The following is a 12,139-nucleotide window of genomic DNA, read 5'->3' as shown; positions in this document are numbered from 1 at the left end:
TTGCCTTCATTCCGATTAACTCTTGATTCCTGCTGTTTTTCCTTTCTTTCCTGTGAAAGAGGTTTCCGATAGTTAACAACTTTGGCAGAAGAGACCACAAATTTACCAATTTACTAAATTTAGGGCGGTCTGAGATGTAGTACCAGAATTCAGCAGAAGCTAAGTCCTTTTTTACTTCATTGAGCCACATGCTTCTAGTCTTATAGCTTTTGATGAGTGCAAAGCCTGTCGTCCATTCTCAGAAGGTGGCAGTAAAATTTCAGCTGCCTATTGCATGCTAGTGTTAGCCATTTCCAACTGTTGGTACAGTTCAGAATTTGCTTTCAGTCGGTAGGTTCTATCCGGGAGCACTCTTGGCCCATGAATTTTCCGTAGGATACGTCTTTTGACTTTTCACAGGTCGCCCAGGGTGCCTTTCCTGTTCATCAGTAAGGTCTCCGCAGCATATAAGAACTGGGGTCTGATAAGTCTTGTAATGGCATATCTTGGCGTTCTTCGATATGCACTTCTTGTTGTAACAGTTTTGCGACAGTTGGTGTGCTGCGTTAAGTTTGGCACGTCTGTCTAAAATGGAAGTCTCAGCTCTACTATCGGCGTGGACCCATTCGCCAAGATACTGGAATCTATTGACTTTTCCTATTTTTCCATAGATGGTCGTCAAATACTATTAAGTTATAATTTAATTCTATGAGTAATACAAATACTGGTATTAAAAATTTCTTCGTGTAAAGGTTGCACCCTATTATTTTTTAAAAATGTTGGTATAAAAATGAAGTGGCGCCATGATACGGGAGTTCTGTTTGACCAGAAGATCTCATTGTGCTCAAAATCAAAGATTGGGGCAGAATGCTAGCCAGTCTCAAAAAGACAACATCTCCATGTCGTGGAAATGAGGATGCTTAGATGGCACCACGCAAGGAACCAGGATGTAAAAGCGGCATTTGGAGTGGCTCCAATTACTGACAAAATACGGGAGACTTATCTCACGTACCGCGCAGCAATAGTACCTCGGCACTACATTTGAACTTGAGGGCCACCGAAGGAAAAGATGGCTTGACGCACTACGGGTGGGTATGTGCTCAATGGGCATTACTCCAGTCGATGCCAAGTGTCATAAGAGTTGGAAAGTGAAGTGCAAAAAACCGGACCCTGCAATTATGCGGGGTAAACGCTAGGAAAGAAGAAAATGCACAGGAATGTTTTGCAGGAATCCGTTCAAGCAGCTAGAGCTATTAAAGTACTGCCTGTTCCTCTAATTATAACAGCTTACAATAATCAGGAAGAAATACTCTTTCTAATGTGTGGTTCATGAGAATACCTCCATATACACACTCTATACAGAATGTCAAAGATATTTCAATATCTTATTAATACCGGTTGCACATATGTACTGAATGAAACAAAACTCAGACATCTTTTTTTTTCTTTAATTAACCACCTTTAGCATCTTAAGTCCTAGTGTCACTCATCAACTGCACTATGCACCATGTAAAGAGGGAATTCCGCTGTTGTCTTCATCAGAGAGCACTTTAATCTGGCAACATTTGAGAATCTCTTTATGCAAGCCATATCTAGAAATATGGTCCATAATTTGTAGTCAAAAGGTAGGCCACTCAGAGGTGGATATGAAGTTCAAAACATTGCCCTGCGTTGAGCCATGTGTGCTGAAAACTCAGTTGTGCCCTCGTAGGATGATGGTCCCTGGACCCTTGAAGCCTTACTTGCAGCTTCTCTCAATTCTGTCAGAGGACTCAACACCAAAAATATTTTTGATAATTTGGTGCATACTGGCACAAGTAAACTCTTTGATTTTGTGAGTCTGTGGTGCGTAAGTTCATTTGTGAAGTGATCTCTTTTTTCCTATTGGTTTTATGTAGTACCAAGACAGACAGGTCTTACAGCAAGATGAGACAGGAAAGTGCTAGGATTCGGAAGGAAATTACCACGGCCTTAATTAAGGTTCAACCCCAGCATTTGTCTGGTGTGAAACAATGGAAAACAATCTTAAGGGATGGATCCACCATCTTCCGAATGCAAACCCACAGCTGCGTGGCCCAAACCACACGGCCAATGTGCTCGGTCAATGAGGTGGTGTCCTTTGCGTTGTTTGTAAGCAGGTAGCCATTAGGTCACTAGGCAATACACGAGACATTCACATTTTGTATATTTTCAATTCACCAGCCTTCGGTGGCTGTCTTCATACCAGATTTCTGCATACATGATATGCCACGGCTTTCACTAGTTCTGGAGTCTGAATTGTGCGTGGTCTTTGATAATTCCAGCGTCTAAGAAATGATGGATATTGTGATACAGATTTGGAACTGCAGATTTTGAGCTATGGGAGCAATTTCACAATCTCACCCAGTGACATGCCTAACCCAGACTGTATTAAGTTTTCAAGGCACAGGGAGTTTTTCATTTTCATGTTCTTTGTGGTTCTTCCCTTTATTTTGCTGACATCTTCATTTTTTCCAAGATTTTCCTTCTGATTAGTGTTAATAGAAGATCTTTACTAAATTGTTCTTCCTCTTAAAATAATAACCACCACTACTTAATCTTACATAGCAGGAATGGACCTAGCAACCCTCTCAACCATTTGGCTGGTGGAGATTTGTGTAACATTAAAATCTCTTTAAATGTTATTTCTTATTAATTTAAAATGAAAATGTCCTCTTTATTATTAATCCAGTACACTGGAATCATGTTTTCTTTCCACTGATTAATTTTAATATATATAATGTACCCTTTAAATTCTTTTGATTATAAGTGCAATATATAACAGCAGAAAATTTCCACAACTCAAAAGAAGGCCAAATCAAAAGGCATTAAAATATAAAAAAACAACAGAAGCTAAACCAGGCAAAAAAAGGCAAAATAAAACCGGGTCCTACCGTTCCCAAATGTACGGAAACATGTTTGTCTCTATTTGACACTTCGATACAAACACCTAAATAAAAGAGACTCTAGTTATGATAGTACTTAGGGTTAAGACTGGATAATACAGAGAGTACTCACCCTTGCCATTACACTTCTTATCTTGGGAACTACTGGATAATAAAGTGAAGGCAGCTACAGAGCGGGAATCAACACACAGCTTGTCCACCAGATGACACGCTAAATCCCGCAGGCTGTCGAACCTCACGCCCAACAGTTTCTCGGCCCACTCCCGGATCAAGTATGATGCAGCGGACGTCACCTCGTCTTCTGAGCACTGCTCTGAGGTGGACTGTAACAGTTTCATCACACGACATACTCAGACAGGTCCAACACATCACAATATTTAAAGAAATGGAGGATTCACAGTTAACTAGTCTCAAACTTGATTAGCTGGAATTGATAAACAACTGACTTGTAATTGTTTGTGCTGCTTAAATAACAATAAACCATGTTTAATTTTAATTACTTTATTGCTATTTCCATATGATATACACCATCACATCAAATTCAAGCATATGCTGAACATGGTTCTCAAATTTTATACACTGTGAAATTAAAAAAAAAAAAACCACCATAGCCTAACTCTGCCAGCGCAACTAAACACAAATATTATAGGGTATTAATAAAATATGAGAAACAGAGATTTTTTTCATTTGTTGAATCTGGTATCACAAAATGTTCAGTCGTAAGCTATTTCAACATTTTCTTCATTCCTACTGTCCATGGAAGCACCACTTGACTGAGTGTTCAGAGATATGGGAAGGTTTTTGAAGTTGGTGTGATGAATGGGAGAAATATTGCATCTGCTTTCTTGTTATAATCTTTACGATTCTTAATAAAGATTCCACCTTTACAATACTAGTAGTTGTTTATTTTTCAAGACAACATAAATATGTTAAGGATGTGTTTCGTCCACATTATGGACATCATCAGCTGGTAGGCAAAAGACAAGTTAAAATACAACAAGGATATTATTAACACATTTAAAAGAATAAAAATATGATTGGTTGGCAAATACGTCAAGTAAAATGCAACATTTTTTCAAGAGAATGTTAAGCTAGTAAATAAGAGCTATAGAACTAAATAAGGCCACAGCACTAGTGGCAAATAGAGGATTGTGGCGACGTATAGTCAATTCACAGAGGCTTGCAGACTGAACGCTGAAAGACATAACTGTCTATAATGATTACGCATGTATGTAATATTAAGTGAGAATGTTTAGAACGGTGATGATGTGCACCACTTTTTGAGCCAGAGTTGTTGGTTTGAGTATTGTTAGCAAACAAAGTTTTGTTTAAAATCCGGCTGTTGGACGGACGCTTGATTTGTTAAACTCTAAGATCAGTACAATTTAGATAGTCTTGTTACAAGGTAATTTATAGGAGGAACTTTTGTTTAAAAAGTGCACAGACCAGAAGTCAAGTTGAAGAAAGGTCTAAAATGAAAATAAGAAACTATAAGATATCCTTAAAGGTGGGACGTGTATAAAAATTCCTATATGACAGACGTCCCACTTATAGTTTATTTTCATTTTAGGCCTACCTTTCTTTTTTTTTTTTTTTGCTAGGGGCTTTACGTCGTACCGACACAGATAGGTCTTATGACGACGATGGGATGGGAAAGGCTGAGGAGTTGGAAGGAAGCGGCCGTGGCCTTAATTAAGGTACAGCCCCAGCATTTGCCTGGTGTGAAAATGGGAAACCACGGAAAACCATCTTCAGGGCTGCCGATAGTGGGATTCGAACCTACTATCTCCCGGATGCAAGCTCACAGCCGCGCGCCTCTACACGCACGGCCAACTCGCCCGGTCCTACCTTTCTTCTATTGGCAGAACTTCACCCTCTCCCTTCCTACTAGCACATATCAAGTCATTCATTTTATCTCATTAACTCCTTTGATGAGGTGAGGTTGACGTCAGGAAAAGCATCCCGCCACAATATTCATCTCATCTCATACTCGACCCCGTAGAGAAACGGGACAAGGGTTGGACAAACAACAGATGAAATTGTCACCAGGCCAAGCCAAGGTTAGGAAGTGGAAGCCTCATTGCGGGGTGCTGGAACCAACACATCACTTTGCTCTACGTAGCCTGGACAAGCCACGGGTTGGGAGACGGGCGAACCCAACCCCGGGGGAAACCCATGGCTGTGAACTCAGACATGGGAATGCCAAGTGGAAACCACGTGAGTAGGCCTACTGAAGGGGGAACAAACCTGGCTAGGTTCGGACCAGGGGCGGACCGCTGGATGGATGACCGAGGGGCGTGGTGTCTGCTACGGAGAGCCTGAGCTGTGGGAGGACAATGTCTAGCTGTATGCCTCATCATGGATGGTGAGAACAACGCTCAGGACCCTAGAAGGGGCAAAAACCCTATGACTGATTGAAACATGGATGCTCAAAAAGAACCATTTTCAAAAACTCTGACATCAAGGGAAGCCATGGAAGCTCCAGCAGAGCATACCCAGGAGCAAGCCCAAGATGAATAAATGGAGACAGAAGTCCCAATAGGACAGGCTGTCACCAACACAAAACAAGAAATGGTAACAGAAGCTTCAGTAGAGCAGACTGCTACCACAAGCAAATCAGGTAAGTCTGTAGAGACAGAACTGAAGATTTCTGCATCGAAAATCAACAGATTACATATCAAGAGACCACCTCGCAACAGTGCATACTATAAGGAAAGGAAGAAAGCCAAACTAGCGGCTGGAACTTGGACGGAGAAAAACCCAAGGAACAGGGATCGGCGCAAGAGGCTATCCCTCCGACAATGCCCAAAAGGCTAAGGTGGAAGGATAGTACGCCATCAAGTTCGGCTACTAAACCACCCATCAAGAAACAGAAAGAAGAAAAGGTCATGTCTTTTTCGGAAAGACTTACTTCAATCAAGGTAGCCATAATACCTAAAACCTTTCGAGATGGGAAACTGAAGGAGGAAGACATGAAAGAGCTATCATCTGTTCTGATAGTGCAGATGAAACCACTATCGGACGGATGTCTTCCAGGCTTCTTCGAGTCTCCAAGGCTGGAAAGTGGAGCAATGGTACTGATCTGTGTAAATCCAGAAACCAAAAGTTGGCTGAAACAGACAGTAGCCAATTGCAACCCTTGGAAAGGGAAGAATTTGGAGGTGGCAGAAGCCAAGAAGGTGGTGCTGAATACTACAAAGGTCATCACGAAGTTTCCACCTGCATTTGGCAAGATGAAGATTGAAGTTCTTGTCAATATACATCAGCATGAGACCAAACTTCTGACGAAAGAGTAGAGAGTGCTGAATGCGACAACTACTGATGACAGGAAGGACAGTTGTTTTGGCCCTAAATGAAATAATTTCGAAGAGCTCAAGAAGAGAAGCCGTAAGGCCAAGCTTGGACTTGGGCAGATCAAATTTCAAGTAATTAAGGGAAAAACAAAACGCAGCATTGGCACGGATGATGCTGAAAGTTCTTCAGGACAACCTTCAACATAAAAAAGCAGCTGTTGCCAATTTTGTCAGGAAGTTCAAGTCCGAGGCTATTGACTTGTATAAGAGCCATGGGTAGTTAAGGGCAGAGCAGCAGGACTGGCGGAATCTGGAGGTAAGCTAATGTACGACATTACTTCGAGGAAAATGCCCAGAACATGTTTAATTGTGAGCAGAAAATTAAAATGCCTTCTGTTACAGGAACATTGTTCAAGGGATTTAGTGGCAGCCAAGATAAAACTTGGGAATTGGGAAGGTCCCAGAGAAATAACAACAGGCTATGCGCACCTTCCATACGACTCAACGGATCCACGGAAGACGTTGAAGAATTGATTTGCAAAGCAAAGAGGAAAGGTGAACACCTTGTACTTGGAGCAGATGCAAATGCACATCACACTGCATGGGGTAGTATCAACTGCAATGCAAAGAGTGAGTCTTAACTAGAGTTTATTATTAGATCAGAAATGATAATATTAAACCTAGGAAATAAACGGACATTCATAAATAAGAATCGTCGAGAGGTAATAGATATCACATTGAGCACCATGTATATAGCAAACTTCATTAAGGATTGGAAGGTGCTGGAGGAGCCATCCTTGGCAGACCACCAGCATATCCAACTTGCGATAGATGCAAGGCAATGTGATATTGAATTGTACAGAGATCCTAAAAGAACGAACTGGGATAGATACAGAGAAGTACTAGGGCAGGCTGTACAAAAGATTCAAACGAATGTAAGGAGACGGAGGGAATTGGATGAGGCAGTGGAACAATTAGAAGAGGCCATTTTAGGATCATACCATGACAACTGTCCCTTAGAGAAAAGAAAACTGCCAAAAATGTTAGGTGGTGGAATAACAACCTAGCCAAAACGAAGAAAGAAGTTAAAACATTGCATAAAAATCAAGAGATGGCATATCATAGGAAACTCACCGAGTATAACTTAGAGATATGGAGAGCAACAAGAAACTCTTGGAGACTGTTTTTGCGAGAAAGTGGAATCAAGCACTGATGCAGAAGGTTCTTAAAAAGGTACATATAAATCAAGTGGGAAAACTGGAAAAACCTAATGGAACTTACACTCAGACGGGAAAGGAGATGCTGGAGGTGTTGCTAGCTTGTCATTTTCCTGAGGCTAAGAAAGTAGAAGGGGAAGAAATGGTTGAAACAGACGCCAGACCACGAAAAGCAGATTGGAACTGTGCCAACCGATTAAGCCTAACCATGTGAGGTGGGCAATCAACACGTTTCAGTCCATAAAGGCTCTGGGGCCAGATAAGATACTCCCAATACTCCTGCAGAAAGGACAGGAGATAATCATCAAGGCCCTGACAGACCTTTTTAGAACAAGCCTAGCTCTGGGGTACGTGCCAAAATCATGGTCTAAGGCTAAAGTGGTATTTATACCGCAGCCTGGAAGGGCAAACTATGCCCAAGCCAAAGACTATAGACCATTATTCTTAAACTCCTTCATGCTAAAAGCAATGAAAAAAATACTGGATAAATACATCTGGAAAATGGTGCAACTGAACTCAACCTTACATGAAAATCAGTTCGCATACAGGCCTGGCAGATCCACTGAGACAGCACTCCATCGCTTGGTTTACAAACTAGAGGAAAGCCTAGAATACAAAGAAATTGCTCTGGTGGCATTTTGAGACATAGAAGGGGCCTTCAGTAATACAACCTACAACTCATTGACTAAAGTTGTTTAAGAGAGTAGGGTGAGCAAGACTGTTGTAAAAAGGATTAGATCCATGTTAGATGGGAGGAAAATAAAGGCAACTCCGTTTGAAGAGATGCTAACGGTTAGAGCCACCCGAGGTTGTGCGCAGGAAGGAGTCCTTTCTCCTCTTCTGTGGAACCTTGTGGTGAACAAAATCATAACCATGCTCAATGAACAGGGATTTTATGCACAAGGATACGCAGATGATCTAGTTATGGTGGTAAAAGGTAAAGTGACGAGTTTCATCCAAGACCTCATGCAAAGATCATTTAACCTTGTGGAGAACTGGTATCAGGAAGAACAACTCGTACTCAACCCGAACAAGATAACACTGGTCCCTTTTACAAGAAGGAAGAAATTAGAGGGGACGAGAACAATGAAGCTCTTTGGGCAAGAAATTTATATGGAAGAACAAGTGTTACACTTACAGTAGGTGTAATATTAGACAAGAAGTTAACCTGGAATCCTCACACAGAAAGGAACATAACCGCAGCTAACCACCTATTGCATGCATGCAATAGGGCAGTTGGGACAACATGGGGTCTAAAGCCGGAAATGGTAATGTTGATATACATAATGATCATTAGACCACTGATGAACTATGCAGCAATCATTTGGTGGATGAAGTTAAGTCAAGAAAAAGTCAGTAGCAAACTCAATAGCCTTCAGAGAATGGCATGTATAGCCATAACTGGGGCAATGAAAACTACGCCAACAGAAGCCTTGAATACCCTACTAGGTCTCCCTCCATTAAGTAATTTTTTAGAGGGACAGGCTAGAATGAGCTCATATCGACTTGAGCAAAATGGATGCGGGAAGGCTCAAAGGCCCAATCTTGGACACAATAAAATTAACAGAGTAATAACAGGGGAAGTTTTACACATGCCAGCTGATCATATGATTACAAAGTGTATCTTTAAGAAACCATCTGAGACCCAGATAACAAAAAAGGAAGACTGGGACATTAACAGATGGAAAACTAGTAGGGAAGATATTGATGGCTCAAGGACTGAGAAGGGAACAGGAGAAGGGATCAACGGGCAAAGACTTGAGAGATCAATCCAAACGAGTCTAGGCAGACACACTACAGTTTTCCAAGCTGAAGTGACAGCCATCATTACTTGCCTTGAGGAAAACATGAAAATGAACTACAGGGATAAGAACATTTTCATATTTATACATAGCCCAGCAGCCATTACGGCACTTGAAGCTGTCCAGATTACATCCAAAATTGTTTGCTACTGTCATACACTTCTCCTGAAGCTCTCAGAGTACAGTGTTGTTAAAATAATGGGCATGCAGCCATAGAAGGTAATGAAAAAGCAGATAAACTGGCAAGAAAAGGGTCAGAAACACCTTTCGTGGACCCAGAACCAGTACGTGGGATCTCTTATCAACAAGCCTGACTTTACGTAGGTAAATGGGTACAAAAGAAACGTGGAAAACTGGAAAAAATGCTCCAGGATGCAGGCTTGCATAGGAACTAATAAAGAGCCCAAACAAGAAGCATACTAAGGAACTGCTGGAACTCAGCAGAGAAAATGTAAGATGGGTAGTAGGACTGCTGACTAGACACTGCCATCTTAAAAAGCACCTATACAGAATTGCAGTAATAAGAGCCAATGTATGTAGGAAATATAACGATACGGAAGAATCAGCTGAACACACACTCTTTGAACGTGAGGCACTGGGAAGAAACACACTGGGACTACCTGGTGAAGAAACATCCGATAAGACCCAATAAGGAGGGCCTCCAACTTTATGAAGGGAGCAGGTATAACTAGGTGGGGACGAATGAAAACACATGGTACTAAAAGATCTTCGAGGTCGATGCTAAAAGGAACTTTTTAAAGAGACCACATGAACAAAGGAAGAAGAAGAAGAACAGATGAATAATTGGGAAGACATGAAGGGATAAAATCAGTAACATAGATATCAGAGAGAGTAAGCTGAAATGGTATGAACACATGATGAGAATGGAAGAAGATACAGTTCCAAAGTGAGTATTTATGGAGAAAATAGGAGGAAGATAACAGGGAAGGCCCAGAAAGAGGTGGATGGATATGGTGAAGGAGAGTATAGAGAAAAGAGGAGTAGAAGAAATATTGGAGGAAAGAAGGGAGTGGTGGAGAAATAGAAAACTGTGGATGTCCTGACCCAGAAGACTGGGAATGAAAAATGTACAAGAAAGAAGAAGGTATCATACTAAACGAGGCCACAAATCTAGTTACAAACAGAGGATTCATAGTAAATACACACAGGCATGCAGACTGAATGCTCAAAAGCACAACAATCTATAATGAAGTATGTATGTATGTATGTATGTATGTATGTATGTATGTATGTATGTATGTATGTATGTATGTATGTATAATGTTAGTTCACAATTTTAGCTTTGACTTCTGTAAAGAATCATTGTTTATTGTTTGCTAGTGGTTTAACATTGCAATTTTGGCAATCTAAGGACGGGAATAGGCTAGGATTGGGACGGTAAGTGGCTACTGCCCCCACCCCAAAAATAGCACCGCTGTTGCAAGCCACTGAGCATTTTTCTTATATAGCATGCATTTTTTAAAGCAATCTTGGGCTTTATGTCAATCATGACATTTCTTGCAGCTGCACATTTATTTGCTATTTCCATGCGTTTGTTTACCATTATCTTAAAACTGAATCGTAAAGTCAATGAGAAACCGCTGAAAATTTGCTGGTGATACTTGTTACACATGTCTCTACAATATGATGATTCATCATGAAAATACTGTATTACTGCTACTAAGCATCAGGTATGAGCAAACATCTTTATGCCAGCTTCGGCAAAAAAACTTTGAAGATGAGGGTGAAGGGCAACAGCGTGGTTGCCGTAGTAGCTGCCAGTGGTGATCCACTACTGTTAGGTTTAAGGTAAAACAATGTCCTGGATACACCAGAGAAAGAAGTTCTGAAATATCGAGCCAAACAAACACATCCCAGTGGCAATGATCGCTTACAGTAGTGAAATACAACAAGCAATTCCACGGAAAGAAAATATTACAAGAAATACTACTAGCTTAACATTCTAAGGGCCTGTACTACGACAGCCAGATAAAAGTGCGGTATAAATTTATTTGGCAGTTTGGACAATTATCTGGAAGTTCGGTTGAAAACGCGTACTACGACTTTCGTTTATGTGCAATCTGGGAGAATATGCCGAAGTTGGAGAGGCTGTTAACGCTCTTATCTGGGACTTCGCTCCTATCGGGGATGCTGCTGTAAAGAATCAAGATGGCTACTCATCAAGATGAATCTATCCGCATGATGCTGTGCGAAATTAAGTTGTTACAATGTAATCTACGTATATATTTATAAAGTATGTCATGCTTCCTGTCCAGCTATCACAGAATTCTTAAAGATTTCCCAAGCTAGCAAGTTGTTGCTACTGAGTACATCAGTAGCACACAAACAGTTAAGTGTAGGCTGCATGGGTAGCTGTGGTCGTTAGGGCCAGATAGTTTGCTGCGAAGCAGTTTTTCGTGGGTTCGAGTCCCAATAGTCTAACATTTTTTACCTTGTAAATGGTAGATTGAAATAATAACAGTAAGTTATTGTAAGTAATTGTAAATGGTAGTCGGTAGGGTACTAGAGGTGATAGTACACATTTCCTAATCATTAAAATGCGTGTCAAAAGTGTGGGTTCTATTCCAAATCTATCCGCGACGCACATATGGAGGAAAGGTATACGACGTTCATAGCGATTCGTCTGTCCAATGCTACAAAAGTATTTTCGCTAAAGTGAGATAAATGCTTGCCAGTTACTATTCTCACATTGTATTGAAAAGAAAGAAACTAACTACTTATTCAATGAGCAAACAATAAATAGAATTAATAATAAAATTGATGATCCCACGCTGCATCAGTGGCATTAATTAAGAATATAAACTTTACTTTCGTCGTAACACGGAACCTTGTAAATAGTACTAGACAAAAAAGATACATAACCTGAATCTTAACTTTTGCGTCCAGGTTACATTTTCAGTCTT

General features: G+C 40.7%; 1 protein-coding gene across 1 annotated transcript in view; it reads right to left on the bottom strand.

The window, feature by feature from the left end:
- Positions 1-12,139, bottom strand: part of LOC136875046 (uncharacterized) — a 116,546-nt gene that overhangs the window by 23,490 nt on the left and 80,917 nt on the right. Inside the window, exon 5 of the mRNA XM_067148768.2 lies at positions 3,016-3,226. Coding sequence (XP_067004869.2) covers positions 3,016-3,226 — 211 coding nt within the window. The remainder of the gene's footprint in view (positions 1-3,015; positions 3,227-12,139) is intronic.

Source organism: Anabrus simplex, chromosome 5 (assembly GCF_040414725.1).
Source record: "Anabrus simplex isolate iqAnaSimp1 chromosome 5, ASM4041472v1, whole genome shotgun sequence".
NCBI lineage: Eukaryota > Metazoa > Arthropoda > Insecta > Orthoptera > Tettigoniidae > Anabrus > Anabrus simplex.
This window is presented reverse-complemented; position numbering and strand designations above follow the sequence as displayed.